The sequence below is a fragment of the Ornithodoros turicata genome, chromosome 1, assembly GCF_037126465.1.
Source record: "Ornithodoros turicata isolate Travis chromosome 1, ASM3712646v1, whole genome shotgun sequence".
Lineage (NCBI taxonomy): Eukaryota > Metazoa > Arthropoda > Arachnida > Ixodida > Argasidae > Ornithodoros > Ornithodoros turicata.
Genome location: NC_088201.1, coordinates 7496457 through 7515337, shown reverse-complemented (window position 1 = coordinate 7515337; position 18881 = coordinate 7496457). Strand labels below are relative to the sequence as shown.

Here is an 18881-nt window from a genome sequence, read left to right as displayed (position 1 = left end):
TAACTAATGATACTGAGGTCACTAGGTGTTCTGCAATATAACGATACAGAGGAAGAATGCATCGACATGTGAGCTGAATTATTTCACCGCTTAATAATGAATTGCGCGGCTTTTAAATAAAGTGCGGAACTGATGTTCCTACGGGCCTTGACAGATGGCGACAGCGGCGCCAAATCCGGAAGTCTGTTCCAAATCTCCGCCGATAGGGCGTCTATCTAGCTGTCCACTCAGACAGCTTCTCCTGCGCCGAGTATTGAAACACAGGCTGCGTTCCAATACCCCGGTTAGTCGACTGCCTAGCATAGAAATCTTATGCTAGAAGGAAACCTTCGAAACTGGGACGTACGGGCGAGGGGAGCGCCATATTGAATCAGCTACTGTTGCCGCGGCGCATGCAAACAAAGGAATCCAGTAAGCATACAGCAAACACAACGCCAAAATGTTTTTGGAACAGTAACACACAGCCCGAATCTATGAAACCGTGAGATATATGAAAACACATCCACACCCACGAAGAAACAAAAACATGACACGAACGCCACATGGGGACGCCGTCTCCGCCGCTGCCTCAACCAGACCAATCAGCCTTGACTACAAGCCTGGATAGAGGCGGACACTCACACAATACGTAGCCAAGGGAAGCAGAGGAGCAACCGAGCAAGTGTTGCAACCGTTTTCGGAACTGTGGCTGCTTTCACGGGCTAGAAATACACGACGTTCCCTCGGCTGGCTACCGCCTAGTGCGCATCGATGCAGTCTAGTTTTACGCCTGACCATCTGACAGCCGGGATGGAGACGCGCGTTGACGGTACCAGCGTGCCCGCTGTTTCTGCTGGCTTTAAATGTAAAGTTGCACATATTGGTATGTTCTTTAAAACTGCGTAGAGAGTTGCAACACATGTTTAGTTGTGAAGGTGACAGTTTATGCACGATGTCCTACAAACTTAGCGCATTAGAGTCCTGCTGCGCATGCGCCGTACGCATTTCTTGCGTGAGCAACGAGATGGCGCCACAGGCGCCTCGGCTAGGCAAGCCTGTTCCAATAGTGACAAGCAAAGGGGGTCTACTCAGCTGCCTAGTCAGGCGGCTTCGCGGGCGCGAGGTATTGGAACGCAGCCACAGCAATTCCCGACTGGCTTGATGTTCATGATGACTACGTAGTCGGCACGTAGCAGACTTAGGCTGCGTCCCAATACCTCGCGCCCGCGAAGCCGCCTGACTAGGCAGCTGAGTAGACCCCTTTGCTTGTCACTATTGGAACAGGCTTGCCTAGCCGAGGCGCCTGTGGCGCCATCTCGTTGCTCACGCAAGAAATGCGTACGGCGCAAGCGCAGCAGGTACTAGCGTTTTCCGCTGTCAGCCATCCCGACTGGTCAGGCGTATAACTAGACTGCATCGATGCGCACTAGGCGGCAGCCGACTGAGGCTGCTGCCGAGGAACGCGCCGACGTGCCGACATGTGAGCGTGCGGGGAACGTGCCGACGAGGAACGCGCAGTTGGTGGCGACTTCGACGCAGTGTTGCCCGTAATTTTCAATTTTAATTTTCTAAAAAAAAAAAAAGAGACTATGGGCGCAATTGGGACAAAAATTATGACGTAAAAGTACTGAGGGCTACCGAATTGATACATTTTCTGAGATTGCAGTTCTACTGCTTTTCAGTATCTTTAAGTGTACGCCTCGGAACGACATTCAACCTGCTAGGAATCCAGAACCTCGGAGTATTTTTGTGTACTTCAGTGTATCTTTTTAACATGGTTCGGGTTGGTTTTCCGAGGCCTTTACCGGAGATTATCACGTATCTTGCATATGCAGACGATACACGCGTCAGGAGAAGCTGCTGAAAAGCCCACTCGAGCAAACCAGAATGGCATCACTGCGGTGGACACTGGACAGCCACATTACCGCTCGTGGGCCGATGCTTTCAGAAGCCAAAGCATGTGTCATGTTCCTCTAGCCTGGGATTGGCCGGCTGCACGTTCCCATACATTCCGTAAACAGCACGCCTACAGTTGGCTTTGTGATGACACACACAAGTCATCACCTTTCGGTTCTTCATGTGTTTAATTAATTTTGAACGATTCTAAAAACCGGACGGTGGCGCCACTCTACGTTCGCTGAGGAAAACAGTGGAAGCCCGCCCCGTATTGGCGGACAGACATCGCGTGATATTGAAGTACTGAAGTACTACGTAAGACAGACATTGGGACAGGGTAGAAATTACTATTACACCTGTTTTGAAGAACAACAGCAACAGAATTGAGAAGTCCGGTTCAAACCGTTCAAACCGTAAGAATATCTGTGCGATGTGCGCCATCTGTTTGCCTTTCTCTCTCTCCGCGTCGTCTACTCTTCTGCCATTACCCACGGTCCTGGCGTAAGTAGAGTGACCACAATATGAAAGCTGTGAAAGCCACTTTGGCATTGGTACTGCGGGCAAAACCTCGCATCCAGGCGATTTCTACCGGATGTCTGGTTTACATTCTACTGTTCCGGGATGCACCCACCGTGCACCTTCGACGACGAAGCGCACATTGCAGCTGGGCACATGCCACATGGCTAGCCTAACTGCTTTCGTTCTCAATAGATGGCACGCGAGTTGCCTCAGGGTTGCCGAGTCTTGGAGTTCACAAGTTTTGCATGGTGCAGTAATCTTTGAAAAAATAAAAAAATAAAAAGAGAGTCCAATGCATAGTAGATCTATTACGTATCTGAAGCGTCCGAGTTACAAGCTGTCAGAAAAGCACACTCTATAGGTTTACCGTCCACTTTACAGTCCCTTAAAAACGAACACAACGGAAGGTACTGCGTCGCGCAAAATGTCTGCAAGAAGCCCAGACCACAAGCCCAGACGCCCCCGAAGTAACCTCTGCTTTTCAAACGCAGTCAGATGACGTGTGGAATTGCACTCTGATAACTGCGTGGGAAACGCACGTGCACACCACAATGTAAAATTTGTAAACTCTCCTGAATCTAGACTTCCCTTCTGCTCTGTAGCTGCACTTTCAGTGTCAGAGCACGCGCACACGTCTTCAACTCTTGCTGGACTCCCAGCCCTTGGTGCCTCTCAATGCGGAGAAAGAAATGGAAGAGCAAATTATAATTCGCCGCCAAGCTACTTCCGCCACAAGGCGTAGGCTTCTGCAACTGTATGGCCCACCGACATATCCCAGTTTCAACTCGTGAACATCGTGTACCCCTGTTGCAACGTCTCGCAATGAAAGCTCGTCTAAGGAGCTATGGGTATCTCGAAGGCCGGTGTCCCTCAAACGTGACTTTAGGCCACCGCCCACTGCTACAAACGCTAATGCAAAATTAGTTAACAAGCCATCCCTCTCCACTCTCCCACTTCGCCGTTTTCCCGGACAACTTACCGCCAGTCCTGGCTTGCTGACCGCTCCACAACCCGAACTACTCCCTACAGAGCTTATTTAAGGTCATGCCACGATTGTTGAGGTCATCCAGAGTAACCTACACACTGCTATATACAAAAGGTCATGACAGTCTTTACTACTAGCATGGGAGCACACAAGCGAATAGAAAATAATAAATACATCTATCCCCAACACCACCATGCCTCTCACTTGCAAATGCGATTGGTCATTCACGACTCAATTTGTGTCGACCCTCTTATAATGCGGTTACATTAAAAATGAAACACCATAAATGAAAATGGACTCAATAATTACGCGTGGCGTTACATGTAGCACGACTTACAATGTACAGGAACAAGTGATTTTGTAACATACATAAAACAAGCACAACGTATCAGGGCAGAAATGGCTGACAGGTGTAGATCTTTCTTATGTATACCCTTTATGTACAACTTCTTAATATATCCTATATGTATTCGTTTATTTCACTCCGTTTAGGCAGCTGAGAACGCATTTGGCCTCTCAACGCAAGATTCCGAAGGACATAAATAAAAGAGGAATGATATGTACATCAGGTTGTCTTCGTCAGACATTAGGGCAGGGAGGTGAGGCTATTTTACATGGTCCTTTAGAACAGAAACTCGTGAAACATGTTAATAAATGCAACGTTCATTTGCTGCTATGCCTGGGCGTTAACTCGCAGCTAGCCGAAGGGGACGTTTGTGACTCTTTGACGGGGATCATCCCGACAATCTTAGGATCCGTTTGGGGCAGGCCGTTCCAGAAGCTGAGGATCATCTTGTTTTGTGGGTGACGAACTGATGCTCGTCAGGTTTACCATGCGACCCAAGGCCATGATGGCGTTGCCGGTTTTCTGAAAGACAATATGCATCCACTGGCTTCAAGCTGGTTAAAATGCCACAGAAGAGAGTATAACACAAAACGAGCAAGACTAGTAAGGCTATGGCTGGCAGACGATAGCATATGCCAGCCTGTCGTAGGCAGCTTGCAAAAATTGTGGCACCATAGCAAAACAACTACCCTATCCAAGTCTGTGCAAGTTGTTTATAGGCTGCTTTCCTACCTAGGTACACAGCACCTTGTGTACCTGCGTCCTTCTACAAAGGCATGCACCACACTTCTAATTCTGAACTGTTAATTTGCCCATATCCGTGTTTTTGGTTGCGCTCAAGTAAATACGCTGGCTTATATTTTCTGGTTTGCAAAATACGTTCTTGGCAGTTTGAAAGAAAGCGATCAACAGTACGCACCAGCCATTTCCTCCTGATCACAAATTTCTTCAACTTCTCTTTAGGGAGCGAGAAAGATGTTCTCCGGGGCACCTTCTTCAACCATTCATGCTCCAGACAGTGTTGAGCACTGAGCCGTTTCCTAAACGTGCAGATTTAATAAGATTAGATAGAAAATAGAAAACGTAGGGTATGTCTCCTATGTAATGGCCATTTTCGCTATCTGTATAGTGTACTAGATTTGCAGATACCACAGATAGTAAAAATGGCCACTACATATTGATCTCTGTACAACGCACACTCTCAGCAAGGAAAGAACGACTACAGTGTGCTTCTGCACATACACTGCAACAAATTTTCCATGAACAAAATTGCTTGGTCCATGGTCGAATCCAGCTCACCAACGCCGTACCCAAAGCACTGATCATCGTTCTTGACACGGTAGCACTGTAGTACCCTCTGCGAAGTTCATCTTTACATCTTAACTAAATTACCGCGAGCAACTGGGTAACATATCGACTGTGGCGATGAAAGACACTGCTAGTTATCATCAAAATAACGTTGGTGTTTCCATTAACATATGACACACACACACACAAAATAAAAAGACGAAAAGAAACTAAAATTATCGTCTGAAGCAGAAGTTACAGCACTGCACGGGCTCGGGTTTGTCCGAAAGTCCGGCCCGCGCCCACGGGTCTGGCTGGGCTAGGTACAGCCTTCTTTGTGCGGGCCTGGATAGGGCTCGGGTTTGACACTATGTGCACGGGCCCGTACACTGCCAGTCCTATAGATCGAGCTCGGGCATGTGTTACCGCACTGTTAGTTAGCCACGGTCAAATTTTACAGCTCGCTACACTGTGCCGGGCTGTGCCGGGCCGATGAGCGAAGTCGGGGCTTGGGCCGGAACACCTAGAAATTATTCGAGCTTGGGTCGGGCACGGTCCATGTAGGGAGCCGTCGAAACGGGCACGGGCAGGTAAATCAAAGGGAGGCTGGGCTCGTGTCGGGCCTCGGCCTAAGAATGCTGCACGTGCAGTGTTCTATAGCAGAAGTATCCCATCTTATTTCGCATACTTCACCTCCAGCAACACAAGCAGTCGCCATTCTGTCTTGTCTTGAGAAAGACTGCTGAAAGTTCATGGGTCCTCAAATCTTTTGACTCTGAACAGACGCCCCACTAACCCATTAGTGGATAAACGTAGTTGCCCAGTAGTTGTCGTCTGCAATAAGATGCTCAGCGGAAAAGTCACCAGAAGCCGGAGGATGGCATTTTGTGACATCGTGGCGAGAGGTCATACTTTTGGAGAGCTTTAGTGTTTGTCAGAGCTGCTTCATATTGCTCCTTGCTTTCTGATATGCGTGATGCACATCACGTTGAAACTACATATCTAATAAAACACATACCTAGTCAATAAAAGATGTCATACAAGGGGAATTGCACAAATATCCTTTAGTACAAAGCACTGTACAGAGGAACTTACTGTGGATTTTTGATCAGCAGTTTCTGAATGAAGTCTTTCGCCGTGTCCGAAATTTTCTCAAAGACCTCGTCGTCGAAATCGTAGTCCACCTTGATGATATTGCTGTAGGTTTCCGCGTCCGTGTCTCCCATAAATGGCGACAGCCCAGACAGGCTACACGACAAAATAGAACCGTACAAAATGGGTTCTTAGCCGGCGCAGGTGTACTTACAGAACGTAGCAAATGACACCAACGCTCCACATGTCAGTCGCAGGACTGATGCGTTCGTAGTTCACGACTTCCGGCGCAACGAATTCGGGAGTGCCGAACAGGACTTTCAGGTCTCCTTCCGGATCATATTTTTGTGCTAGTCCAAAATCGATCAGCTTTATCTGCAATGAAAACGTGGTTTACCTTATAAGGGATAGCCCTTGTTAAGCATAACGGTACCATCTCTGAGCGTGTATAAACGGCTGTTACATGCGGAGCCCTCCAGAGGCGAGTTTGCGCCCGGGGCAGGGTAAACGTGAAGCGCCCCCTCCCTCCCTCACTGCCGCCAGAACAACAAAGCAAAGCAAAGAAAAACGTTAATTTGAACTGCTGAGATTTTAAATTCAAATTCTCTTACTTCCCGCTTTATACTGCCCAACTAACCTCTCAGGGCTTGCCGTACGGCGCCCCCTCTGGCCAGGGCGCCCTGGGCGGCTGCCCTTCTCGCACCCCCATCGGAACGGCTCTGGTTAGTGTGGTGTCGCCACTATGGCGCATGTGTAGAGGCACGAGTGCCATCGTGATCAATAAAGTGTTCTGGAACTGGCTGTGGTCCGAGCAAGACACGACAGTTAGATAAGAGAGAAACTGATGTTCTGAGGCTGGAACAACATAGAAGGGACAGATACAAACAAAGCCTCAAATTGCCTAAGAAATCAACGATGAGAGATGAAAGTCACTGAAAAGGTTAGCCAGCTGTAGGGATCGAACCCACATCTTCTGGATTACCGGTCTGGTAGATGTACAGAAATCATTCCTCCAATGGCACACAAACTTCTTGTTATAAGCTAAACACATTAATTACCTAAGGCACGGTGTTAGTTAAGCTGCGCAAAATTGGTATACACATAAGGGAAACGTTGCCCCATATTACTAGAAGTACGCTGCTAACATACTTGCAAATGCACTTCATTTCAAGCGATCTATAAAGTTTTAAAGTAGCACAGAAGTCGTTTTTAACACCCTGTTTTCTTCATATAAAACTGTTAAGTAGACCAGTAAGACGCACCATGAGAAGTAATTCACACCACAGAGTCATAATTATCGCAGAAATTGAATTTAAAGTACGCCGCAAAAAGCGACCGTGCGCAATGGCTGTGACAGCAGTACCAGCCTGTGATGTGCCTGGGACCTCGCGCTGACGCTACAGAGGACACGCTCGCCGATTGGTTCAGAGAAATGTTGTCTGCTACTTCGCTGTCGTCTGCTACCCGGCTGTTTAAGGTTCTGAAAAAGCATTGCTCCTGGCTCGGTCATTATTCGGCCGCTCCTTCTATCCCTACGGGAGAACTGGCAAAACTGGTTTACGGCGGCAAAGGGACAGGGCGCTGACCCCCATGCACTGACCGCCGAACCAGAACGAGTTCCCCCTGTAACGTCATCGGTGACGCGGCACCATACCTTCTCCTCCTCGTTATACCCGGAGTGACGAATTAAGGGTGAATGCACTCTTAAAAATGAACTTCACCGCATAGCACGCTCCTAGCCAACCATTATCTCGAATGATATCGTTATCTGCCCTAATTTGTTGAAAACGGGGGGCGTACGCCATTTCTGTGACACTTATGCTGTTCATAATTGTCACAGAAAAGGCGTACGCCCCGTGTTTTCAACAAATCAGGGCAGATAACGATATCATTCGAGATAATGGTTGGCTAGGAGCGTGCTATGCGGTGAAGTTCATTTTTAAGAGTGTGCCCGGAGCCATGTTTATGTGAGTTTTTTTTTTTTGTGGGAAACAAATTGCACACATCAAAGCCTTTCGCGCTATTCGGTAAAATGACACACGCACTTTCATCAGACGTCTTAACCCGATTTTTTTTTTTATGGTCCTCTGTACTCCTTTGAGGGAGCACTATCGTTCATTTGTCTCTTCGCGGCTCTCTTGCTTCGCACTGTAGATATGCGGGGTGTAGACATATCGCAGCAATTTAACGAGGGACACAACACAGAAGAAGTTCTGAGTTGCGTACCTCGTTAAATTGCAGCGATATGTCTACACCATCTCTTTCTTCGACCTGGTGGTGAATAAAGACCATGAAGAACCGCGTGACCAAGAGGGTCTTACACATATGAGAGGGTTGAGCCGGAATTTCCCTGTGATGATGGCGCTTCACCACTGCATATATATATATATATATATATATATCGCTGGTAATCCCTGTCATAAGAGTTTCGTAGTGCAGCAGTTTTTACTGCATATCGCGAGTGATTTCACTGCTCCTGCAGTCTGCCTATCCCCAACTCTCCCTCCAGTGTTCATAATTGACAATTCGTGGTTTCACGTTGCGAGACATCTAGGATAATAGGCGACACCACACAGGTCGGTCTGTGGATTAATTTGGCCCACCTGGTGGTTCTTTAACATGCACATGGCACACCGTATTCAACATCTCTCGCAAACGTCGCCACTAGGTCGCTAGCGTCTTAGGCCGGGTTCGAACCCTCAACCTGGGGTTCAGTAGGCAGGCTCGCTACCAACTGATCCACCGAGATCCGTCTCTCCAATGCAGCGATGTTATTGGAAATCGAGTATTGGATGACGATGATTGCTGAGAATTAGCATTTTTTTACTAATAACATCGAGTGGCCCAAATAAAAACCTGTACCAACCTTATGACTATTTTTTCCCTGACAGAGAATGTTTTCCGGTTTCAGGTCCAGGTGGACAACCCGCTTCTGGTGCATATACGCCACTCCGGAGCAAATCTGACGCACAAACAAGACGCAGTCCCTCTCCGTTAGAACAAAGTCGTCAGCGATAACTCGCTCGAAGAGCTCTCCGCCGGACACGCTGCAAACAAAGCAGATTGCATTACACGGGCTGCCCCTCGGCGAGCAACCTGCTCAACTCACAATTCCGTGACGAGAACCATCTGGCGAGGTTTTTCGGAAGTTCTTTCGAAAGCTGCCTGAAGATTGAGAAGTTTCGGATGCCCTCGAAGGAGGTTCATGACAGCGATCTCATCCAGCACTTTGTCCCTTTGCACAATGCGAATGCAGGACACAACTTTCGCGGCGGCTTCGCTGTTGTCGGATTTCCTGATGCACCGGTACACGGTTCCAAAGCGACCTCTGAAATGAAACCAGACGGAGAGATGAAAATACATTGCACACAATACAAATCGAGAATACGCGACTACAACAAGCAAAGAGAGAATTGATTGCTGTAGCTTTCTAGGGTCATCGTTGCCGTTTTCTCTTTTTTAGCATACTGCGAACATAGTTTGACGATCATGTGGTGTCACGTGGCCCTATAAGACTTTGGACGGACCTACACGGTGGCTGGTCCCATAAAGCTAAAAAAAGAAAAACGAACTGGGGCCGGGCTCAGTCGTGTCCGAACCGTAGTGTTTTACATGAAAACGTCACAATCTCCGATTCCTTTGTCCGGCTCTGGCTCCTCCCCCCCCCCCTCTAGATGCACTCCATCGTCTTTGTAGGTCGCTTTCACACTCGCACAAGTCGAAGTTGCACCGCTGGTACAGGGTAAGGGCTCGCTGTGCGCGCCCGCAGTCGAATTTGCTTCCGCCGCTAATCTTCTTCGGTGCGCCCGTGTAGCTCTCTCGATCACTCGGTGCTGGACTTTGCAGGCTTTTGAGGTTCCTCTCGAGCCACCCTTTCTTCTGATTGCAGTTTCCTTCGATTCTGATCATATTTAAGTTTCATATATGCCGACATTCTGGCAAAATTTTATGATTTCAACTTTGCAAATGTATAAAATTTTGGTTATTGTGTGTTGAAGCCCATATCGTTCACTCAAGGTCCAGGTAGAAACTCTCAAGCGTTTTCCAATGAGGCCTTAGTAGCTAATGCGCCAGAAAAAAAAAAAAAAAAACAAATCAAATCAAATCAAATCAAGCTTCTCAATGACGCCTCCATCGGCGTCCTAGCTTCGTGTGTGTGTGTGGGGGGGGATATGTTTAATGATAACAAACAAACAAACAAAGAAGAGGAACGAGGGAAAGGTCAGCCAGACAGGGTGTCGGCTTGCTATTCCCCCCAAAAAATAAAAAAGATAAAGAAAAAGAAAAAAAAGAAAAAAGAGAAAAAAAGAACAAAAAAGAAACAGAGAGAGAGTACCCAGGCGGGCATAGTCCGGTTCACAGGGCGACCAGTAGGTCGGTTGCAGCGAGGTAACGGAGGAGCAGCCTGGTGACTACGCAGCTTCGTGGGTTCGCGAGATAAGCTGCCCGGAAGGTACGCGTACCCCTATATTTGCGTCTCTCCCGCACGCGCTCGCCACACCCAGAGATTGAGTCAGCCGCCGCAGTGACCTCATTGCAAAGAATCTTATATGTATAAGCTATCTGGATTTAGCCGGTTTGTTGCTATCGGTCTATTACTCCCCGAGTTATCGCCTCACGAAATTCGGCATAATTTCGTTGCATCGTAAATTTTGACCTGGCTACCAAACCCAACTTAGACGTTTTCAAGTAAAAAAAAAAAAAAAAAAAAAGGAAAGAGAAAGGAAAAAGAAGCTTGAAATTCCTGCTACTCTGCTCAGTTTGTTTACAAACGTCTACATACACATGAAATTTGCATAAGCAGCAACGGTCGAATCAGCATTCACGCAAATTAAGAAAAGTTTATCGTTACCTGCTACACGCCCACAAAGTTTTGTAGCAGTTCGCTTAAATACTCTATTCATACACCGGGGCTCCCCGTGGTTTTCGGCACCTAACTGATGTCAATTTCAAAAACTGAGCCCGTCAACCCGTACAGCAATGGCCGCCGTCCCTATAGCGCGACAGCACGTGTGAGTCATATAGTTTGATCTTCGCCCAGAATGCATCCGATACAGCATGATCTTCTTCAGCTTCATCCCCCCCCCCCCCGCGCTTCTGATAAAGCTGTTCTTAGTAATTCCAGAACACTGGTGTCAATACTGCTGTACTCATGGTCTTTGTCTGACCTGTTGTTCGCAAAGGCTTTTTTCTTTAGGTGCGTCCTCACTATGCCGATCGGCATAGTGAGGGCGCAGCTGTAGACTGGCAGGCCAGTACTGCACACATACTTGCCCACTTCCTCGTGAAGATCGTAGAGATCTTGAAACTTAGATCCTTGTTGAACGCTTACTGGAGCTTCCGCTGGTGCTACTGGTTCTAGTGGAGAAAATAAGAACACGTACTGCAGCATGTCAAGGAGTGTTATTCAAATGTTGCAAATATCACTCTGTTTGTTTGCAAGAAAAAAAAAAGAAGAAGAAACGAGGAGAAATTGAACTCGTCTCTCGACTTGTTCTGCTATTCCTAACATAAATTCTCACCCCATCACCCCCTACCCCAAAAACTACTTCTGAGGTGCCCTACTCACAAGTTCGCTATTCAAAAGTCCACTATCAACATGTTCACTAGAAGTCCACAATTATCCACTATTCACAATTATCCCAAGATCATGCACAGAGAATCCTAGGTCCCACAGTTCTGAACAAGTTTCACAAGTGCCGCCGAGGTAGCATCCCTCGTGATCGGTGCCCAAATATCACTCTGTATTAAAGGGTGTAAGAACTCCTATCTGCATGTATTTAGTTACGGGTTTAATAGATGTAACGTTGTTCTTCTACGCTTCGTAATTCTATTTACAATTTATTGTTCAATTCTTCTAATTCATAACTTGTGCAGCGTTCATACAAAAACGCACTCTTTTTCGTATTCGGGCGAGTAGACGCACCGCCGTCCAGATACCTCTATCCATCGTTACGTCATCTGAAGAATTGTAGCACCCAATCAGACGCCAACGCGGAGGTACACATAACTTTCTGCTTTACCGCTTTACCCTCTTCTAGGTGAACTTCACTACATGGCACGCTCCTAGCCAACCATCATCCCGAATGACAACATTCTCGTCTCTGATTTGTTTTAAACGGGAGGCGTTAGGCCACTTTGTATGCGCGCATAATATATACATAATAGGCTCCGTCTCTCATTATCAACAAATCATGGTCGAGAACGTTGTCATTCGGTAAGATGGTTGGCTAAGAGCGTGCTATGTGCTGAAGATACGCACCTATCAAATTCACCTATACAAAAGGTGTCACAGACAACACGTTGAAATCACCGTTTGGAGCCGACACAGTCGGCGGGCTCGCTTGGTACAGTTCATAGCTCCTTTAAGACTGGAACTATATTGCGCGCTTGTTTTGATTCTACCGCAATGATAACGCTACCATGAGAGCTACTGCAGCCTTAATTCTGTCCTCGAACGTTCATTTCGATTTCACGTCGAAAATGTTTCGGGCCACTTTACTGGTCAGCCGAGCACCAAGTTCAAACACTGCACTCTTAAAAATGAACTTCACCACATAGCACGCTCCTAGCCAACCATCATCCCGAATGACAACGTTCTCGCCCCTGATTTGTTGAAAACGGGAGGAGGAGCCTATTTTGTGCCATTATGCACGGCACAAAATAGGCTCCTCCTCCCGTTTTCAACAAATCTAGGGCGAGAACGTTGTCATTCGGGGCGATGGTTGGCTAGGAGCGTGCTATGTGGTGAAGTTCATTTTTAAGAGTGTGCATGCTCTTTAGCGGCCGGTCCGCATAGCTGAGCTTGCAGACGGGACACCTCTGTCTCTGTCATAAACGCTTGACTTGAACGTCGCATCGGTCATCCAAGATAAATGAATGTGCGGCTTTGTGCAACCGTCGCACTCGTTCTATACAAGGACGCAGGCATACCCTCCGAATCACTGTCTTCCATGTCGTCGCAGTCGTCTACGGGAAGCGTGACTACGTTGGATTCAGCAGTGGGGTCACCGATGCCCCGCACGTTTTCGGCCCGCACGACGAAGGTGTAGCTGATCCCGGGGGTTAACCCGGTCACCACACACGAGGTGCTTAGCTCCGAAGAAACCCTCGTCCATGTTCGTGGCCCGCCATCAACCTCCGCCATGTCGACTAGGTAACGAAGGATCTGGCAGCCGCCGTCGAACGGCGATCCAGACCACGTGACTTCGACGGAAGTGCTGGATTTGGCCACAGCACGGGGTTCCATCACGGGGGGATCAGGAGGACCTACAGAAGAGATGCTGGGAATGAAAGGTCGACATCTAGCGCAGAGGAGAAACGCAAAAGACATCGAGCGCAAAAAAAAAGGAGAAGAATGATATTTCGTTCTAAGGGGGCAGAATAGATGACTTCAGAACACTTTGCGATGCTTTGCTGTGAATTAGTTGGTGTACATCTTGAATATTAAGTTTGACGGACCATAAACTACTTCATAAAATATCTGCACAGTCTCGGCTTTGCTGGTGAACCGAATGACATTTTGAAGACTCAAAAGATGGTACCTGTATAGGTTTTTTTTCGCAATACGAGCGTGGTGCAATACGTAACCTTAAACATTTCATTGACGAACAGTGATGATGATGATGATTCAGGTTTTTCTGGCGCACGGGCAGTAAAACAGACAGTAAAACGAACAGTAAAAGTGAATATTCTGTGATGAATCGTTTTTCTATGTAGCCCTCCTGCTCTTCAATGCAGGTGCACCGTCATTTCGGAAGCGTCTATAGTCGTGTTGAGAAGGAAAATAAATCTAGTCCGTCAACTACATACGCCGTTGGAGGTAGGTAGACGCACTGCAGCGCCACCATTGCGCCATTAGTAGGGCAGAGCACTTTCTGCTGTAGCGTAGTGTCATGCGACCAAGTCTTAACAGCCAATACGGCACCAGAGTGAGCATGATCTTTAGTATGATGGATTACATTATCTGGCGCAGGGAGAGAGCGTGACCTCTCTGCGTCCCGCCATCCTATCTACGGCGCAGTAATATTTTGCGAGCTGACGGACCAGATAAGAAGGTCTTGGTTGGGTAAGTATAGGTTGCGTAGCTAGGCCATTCATGCAACGCTTGTTTGACGTCTTCGTCGTATCCAACTTTCCGGCGGCTAAGATCCTCCTTGAGACCGCCGAATATGCGATAGACCGACGACGCGAGGTCAGGCGAATATGGCGGATGTTTGAGAAACTGAAATCGAAGATTCACGGATGATAACTTCCTGCAACCTCAGCATAACGTTGGAGGAAATTTGTTAACATAGCCGCCAGCTCTGTCTACGAGCACCGCAGGGCATACCTGGGTAGTAATGTCATTACTGTAATGAAATTACAGTTATAAATTACTTTTTCTGGTAATTTGTAATGTAATTTAATTAAATTCTAACTGGAGTAATGAGTAATGTAATTTAATTACATTTTAAAAGTAATTTACCCAGGTATGCCGCAGGGCACATACACAATGGAAGCAACAGTGCCTACCTTCTGACAACATCTATCCTTTCGTTATGCGACGTTCAACGTCCAAGATAGCTGAATTACGGTTGCACACATGGAGGAAGGAAACACAGGGAGCGGCCCCTCCGACAGTTTTCTATCGGGACGAGCGTAGCCGGCATCGCATAGCATTCTGGGATGCTCCTGTCATCCACGTGACCGCTCACGTGACCCTCCAGACAGCATGACGCCAGCAGAGCAGACGACGCGAGCGAGCTGTAGTTGTGTCACAGTTCAGATGGCAGTATTACGTTGAACGCGTGCCTGCACTTTATTTCTGTATGTTCGAATGTTTACTGTTCTATTAGGAGACCAGTCGCAGTGTGCGGAACGCAAAAGGAGCACGCGGGACCGGAAACATCACGTGTGGCAACAGTTACTTCAAACGTATGTACGTTCGTTGATTAAGTGGTAAAGAATGCCGTACTCAAAATACTATTGATCAGATTTGTACAACAACAGAGGATATGAAATGAATCTGCGGCACAGTTTGAGGTCCCAAATGAACTATTCAAGATGACTCGAACGCACACGGGCGACTAAAACAACTTACCGTGTACTCACGAACACAACGCGTTCCCGTGACAGAGCTGCTTTCAGTTCACGAGAGCCGCAGCCGGGACAGGAACACATTACCATACGTCGTTTCTGCGATGGTGCTCACATTTTCACAATAAATTACTTTCAAAAAGCAAAATCATACGGAGAGCAGCGCGAGAAACAAAGCCTTGCAAAACCGAAACTTTAGAGGGGATCACGTGGTGGACAGGAAGCAATGGCGATTTTGACTCGAGCGACCGCTAGAGGGTGGCTACGCTAGTCCGGCGCGAAGAGCCGCTCCTTGTGCTTCCTTCCTACATGGTTGCACATGCCAGCGCGTAATTCGGTGTCGTTTATTTCGCAGCGATTAGTCGTCTGGATGTTGTTTTCCAAGACGACTTCTGAGCAACTCGCTTCGGTGTCGCTTATATTTGTCCTGGCTGTTTACGAAGAAACCAGTTTGGGGAATGAAGCTCTTCAGATGAGTCAGCTACAGGGGGAGACTGCGTGCTATGAAGAGATACAGTGCGACATCTATAAAACTCAAATCTCACAGCTCTGGAGGACAGCGGTTCCTTATTCGAGAGCAGCAGCAACGACGGACCCATTATTACTCGAAATGAAAACGTTCGCAAATTCTGGTTTTGGCTAAACTTCGAAGGCCGGTACTGGTGTTTACATCTCACCAATAATTGATTTCGCTATGAAGTGAAGCATAATATTTTGGTATACAGCGTGATAGGTGTAGAGCTGATAACGTAATGATTTTGATTTGGCTTAGCGGACGTGCGCTGCAGGGAACTCATAAACTTCTGGTCAAGAAGGGCAACTATTAGGTCCTCCTTCGTCCGACAAGGCGCTAAGGGCACTTGAAGACTTTTTGCATGCAACCGGGCTTATGGACATCCTATGACACGGTGAATGTGTGATGTGTCCTGTGTGTGCCCCCGGTGATTCCGCCACTTTACTCTAACTTGGGCGCAGCTCTTGAACTTTTGACCTACATGTTGAACTCAATTATCATCTCTGTTCGTCTCTGGACATCATCCTTTTGCGTTTTCATCATCTCATCATCAGATTGAACTTTCTGTATTAAGTGTACTGGGGTAGCCAGTTTGACTTCGTCGAAACTTACATCCTCATTTTTTTCTTTATTCACATCACATCACATCACATCAAGAAATTTTGGGGATAATCGCAAAGTATTTTGGTCGAGGAAAGGTAGATCACAGGCACCTAATCTCTGGAAGGCCGCCAGCAAGTCGTAAAGTAGAGAATGACACTTTGATGCAACTAAAGGCGTTAGACAAGAACAACGTTATGGTGGAAACACGGCAGAAGAAATATGCAGAGTACTGAGAAAATTCGTGTAAGGCAACAAAGGACGGATGGAGAAGGATGAATAGTTTTTATTTAGAGAGCAAAAGGGAAATTACTATTGCCCCAAAAGGCACACGAGGCCATACCATAGTGAAAGATAAATTCCACGTGAGGAAAATAATAAAACGGCAACAAAGATTCTACCTGTTGGTGGCAGTCGAAATTATACGACGTTTGGGTTAGAGCAGTGCACTGAGGATGAAAAATACTAGAGTGTGCTCGTAGACCGTTGATAACGTCACCTCGAAGTTATCGGAAATACCGGAATCAATGGCAGAATGCATAATACCCCTGCAAATTGAATGTCATTCCCAGCGAATGATATTCGCACTGAATGGCACGGTGAAATCAAATGGCAATACATGCGAATGATATTGGTCCAGCGAATGAGTTCGGGGAACTCATTCGCTTTTCTCTCTCGCACCGACAGCCTACCCTCGCAGTAGAGAAGTATCAAAAACAGCAACAACGATAACCCGTACGAACAAATGAAAGACGAATGAAAAGTTGTACTCCAATATTTTATCACGACTTTTGATAACTTTTGACACGAAGGAAGGAAGGCTAAACGCCGTTTTTCGAAGAACTACCCTCGTTCCCAGTGGCCACGTTGTCAAGTGCGGTGCAGATAGGCTTCTTAGTTGTCTTTGCTTGTGGCACTTAGCTAATTAAGTGTCTTCGAGAGCAACGATTTTGTGAAAGAATCTAATGTTCCGCTAGTTTCCAGCAAAATAAATAAATATATATAACTAATGTACCTGTATAATGCTTCAGGTGTTCGGCCCTGGTGTCTTAATTATCGACAATGCCATCATTTGCGAATGACATTCTGTTTCTTCATGTAGCGCGATGTAAGGCAAACGAATGACATTCGGTGCGATTGTCATTCGCTGGGAATCCCATTCGGTTTGCCGTGTGTCCCTTGTACAGGTTGGGACAAAAGTTTACGGAACACGCGAGCGGCGTATTTTTTCTTCGGTGCGACACCCTAGCGGCTGGCGGAAGCGGGTGAGTTCATTGCTTCGGAGGGGTGCAAGCGTGCGATGCCAGAGACACAGCGGTAGTTCTGGTATCGCCCGGTTGTTTGGGAAGTGGAAGCTACCGCTGTGTGTCGCTAACAGCGTACCCTTCCACCCCTCCGAAACAGTGAACTCACCCGCTTCCTGCAGCCGCTAGGGTGTCGCACCGAAGAAAAAGTACGCCGCTCGCGTGTTCCGTAAACTTTTGTCCCAACCTGTACCCTATCCCTTGATCGCGTGCAGTCGATACGGTGCTTCGGAAGCACTACTAATGGCAGTGTAAAGGTTCCAGTATGGTTAAGGGGGTATATAAAATTTAAATTACGAGATTAGTTACACGCAATTAAAACGCGTTAAATTAAACCGAGGCAGGGAATGCATTAGAATCTTTGAGTGGATTAAACGTAAAACAAAAAAAGTGTTGACACTCTTCTCACGATTGCGATGTTATACGCTCAAGTTCAAAACCAGTGAATTTCAGAAGTGACCTCAGTAGATGGGAGAAACAGAGGAAATCTAAACGTTAAGAAATATGATGATACACATCCAAACTTTTTTTCTTTTTCAACATCAACATAAACGTTCGGAGATATCAAATTATGTAGTCAACATATTGTTCAGGGCTTGTCTAAGGACACACTAGGCGACTTACCTTCAACTTTTACGGAGGCGTAGTCACAGTCGCAGCCACAGCGATTCTCGACCACCACGAGGTACTTGCCACTGTCGTCGCAACCGGCACCGTGGATGCAGAGCTTGGACGAATGTTCGCCGCATTGAACGGACACGGGGCCACCTTCCACCACAATCCTCCCCTAGCGAGAAGATAAGGATTGCTAGCGTGTGTCATCCATATATTTTCTCGGAAGTCGTCGACACGGAAACAGATGGCGTATCTGTTATCTCTGCAGCAGAGCCATTTGTAGGGAGAGTTTGGCCATTCTCTGATCTTTTGCCGCCTCGTGGGTGGAGCCTATTTTGACGTCAGCGTCGTCGTTGCGCGACCCGAAAAGACTGAAACCAAGCAGAATCCGCTTATCAGCCACCTGATGCGCGCCATATTGATGCTGTCCGTCAGCTGTGTTGTCGCAATGAATGCAATCTACAGGAATAACCGGCTTATGACCCACAGCCGCCTGTGATAAGGGGGGCTTTGTTGCCAAACGGAAAGAGTTCAAGGACGAAGGGCTTTCGAAGGACAATGTACACACGTGTCTGGCCGCCTTGCATCGTAAACAAAGACCAGCATCAATATGGCGTCGGCGACCGGCTGACAACGGGACAGCAATAGAGCACGGCAAGGGAGGTG

General features: G+C 47.3%; 1 protein-coding gene across 1 annotated transcript; it reads right to left on the bottom strand.

Moving 5' to 3' along the window:
• Positions 1–3489: 3489 nt before the first annotated feature.
• Positions 3490–18406, bottom strand: LOC135377416 (myosin light chain kinase, smooth muscle-like). The gene is made up of 9 exons (XM_064609801.1): positions 18225–18406; positions 13038–13373; positions 11375–11462; positions 9214–9432; positions 8971–9151; positions 6319–6479; positions 6108–6260; positions 4645–4765; positions 3490–4247 (listed from the first exon to the last, which is right to left on the bottom strand). Exons 2-9 carry the CDS (start codon positions 13351–13353, stop codon positions 4128–4130), a joined length of 1359 nt encoding a protein of 452 aa, XP_064465871.1. The 5' UTR covers positions 13354–13373; positions 18225–18406; the 3' UTR covers positions 3490–4127.
• Positions 18407–18881: the final 475 nt, after the last annotated feature.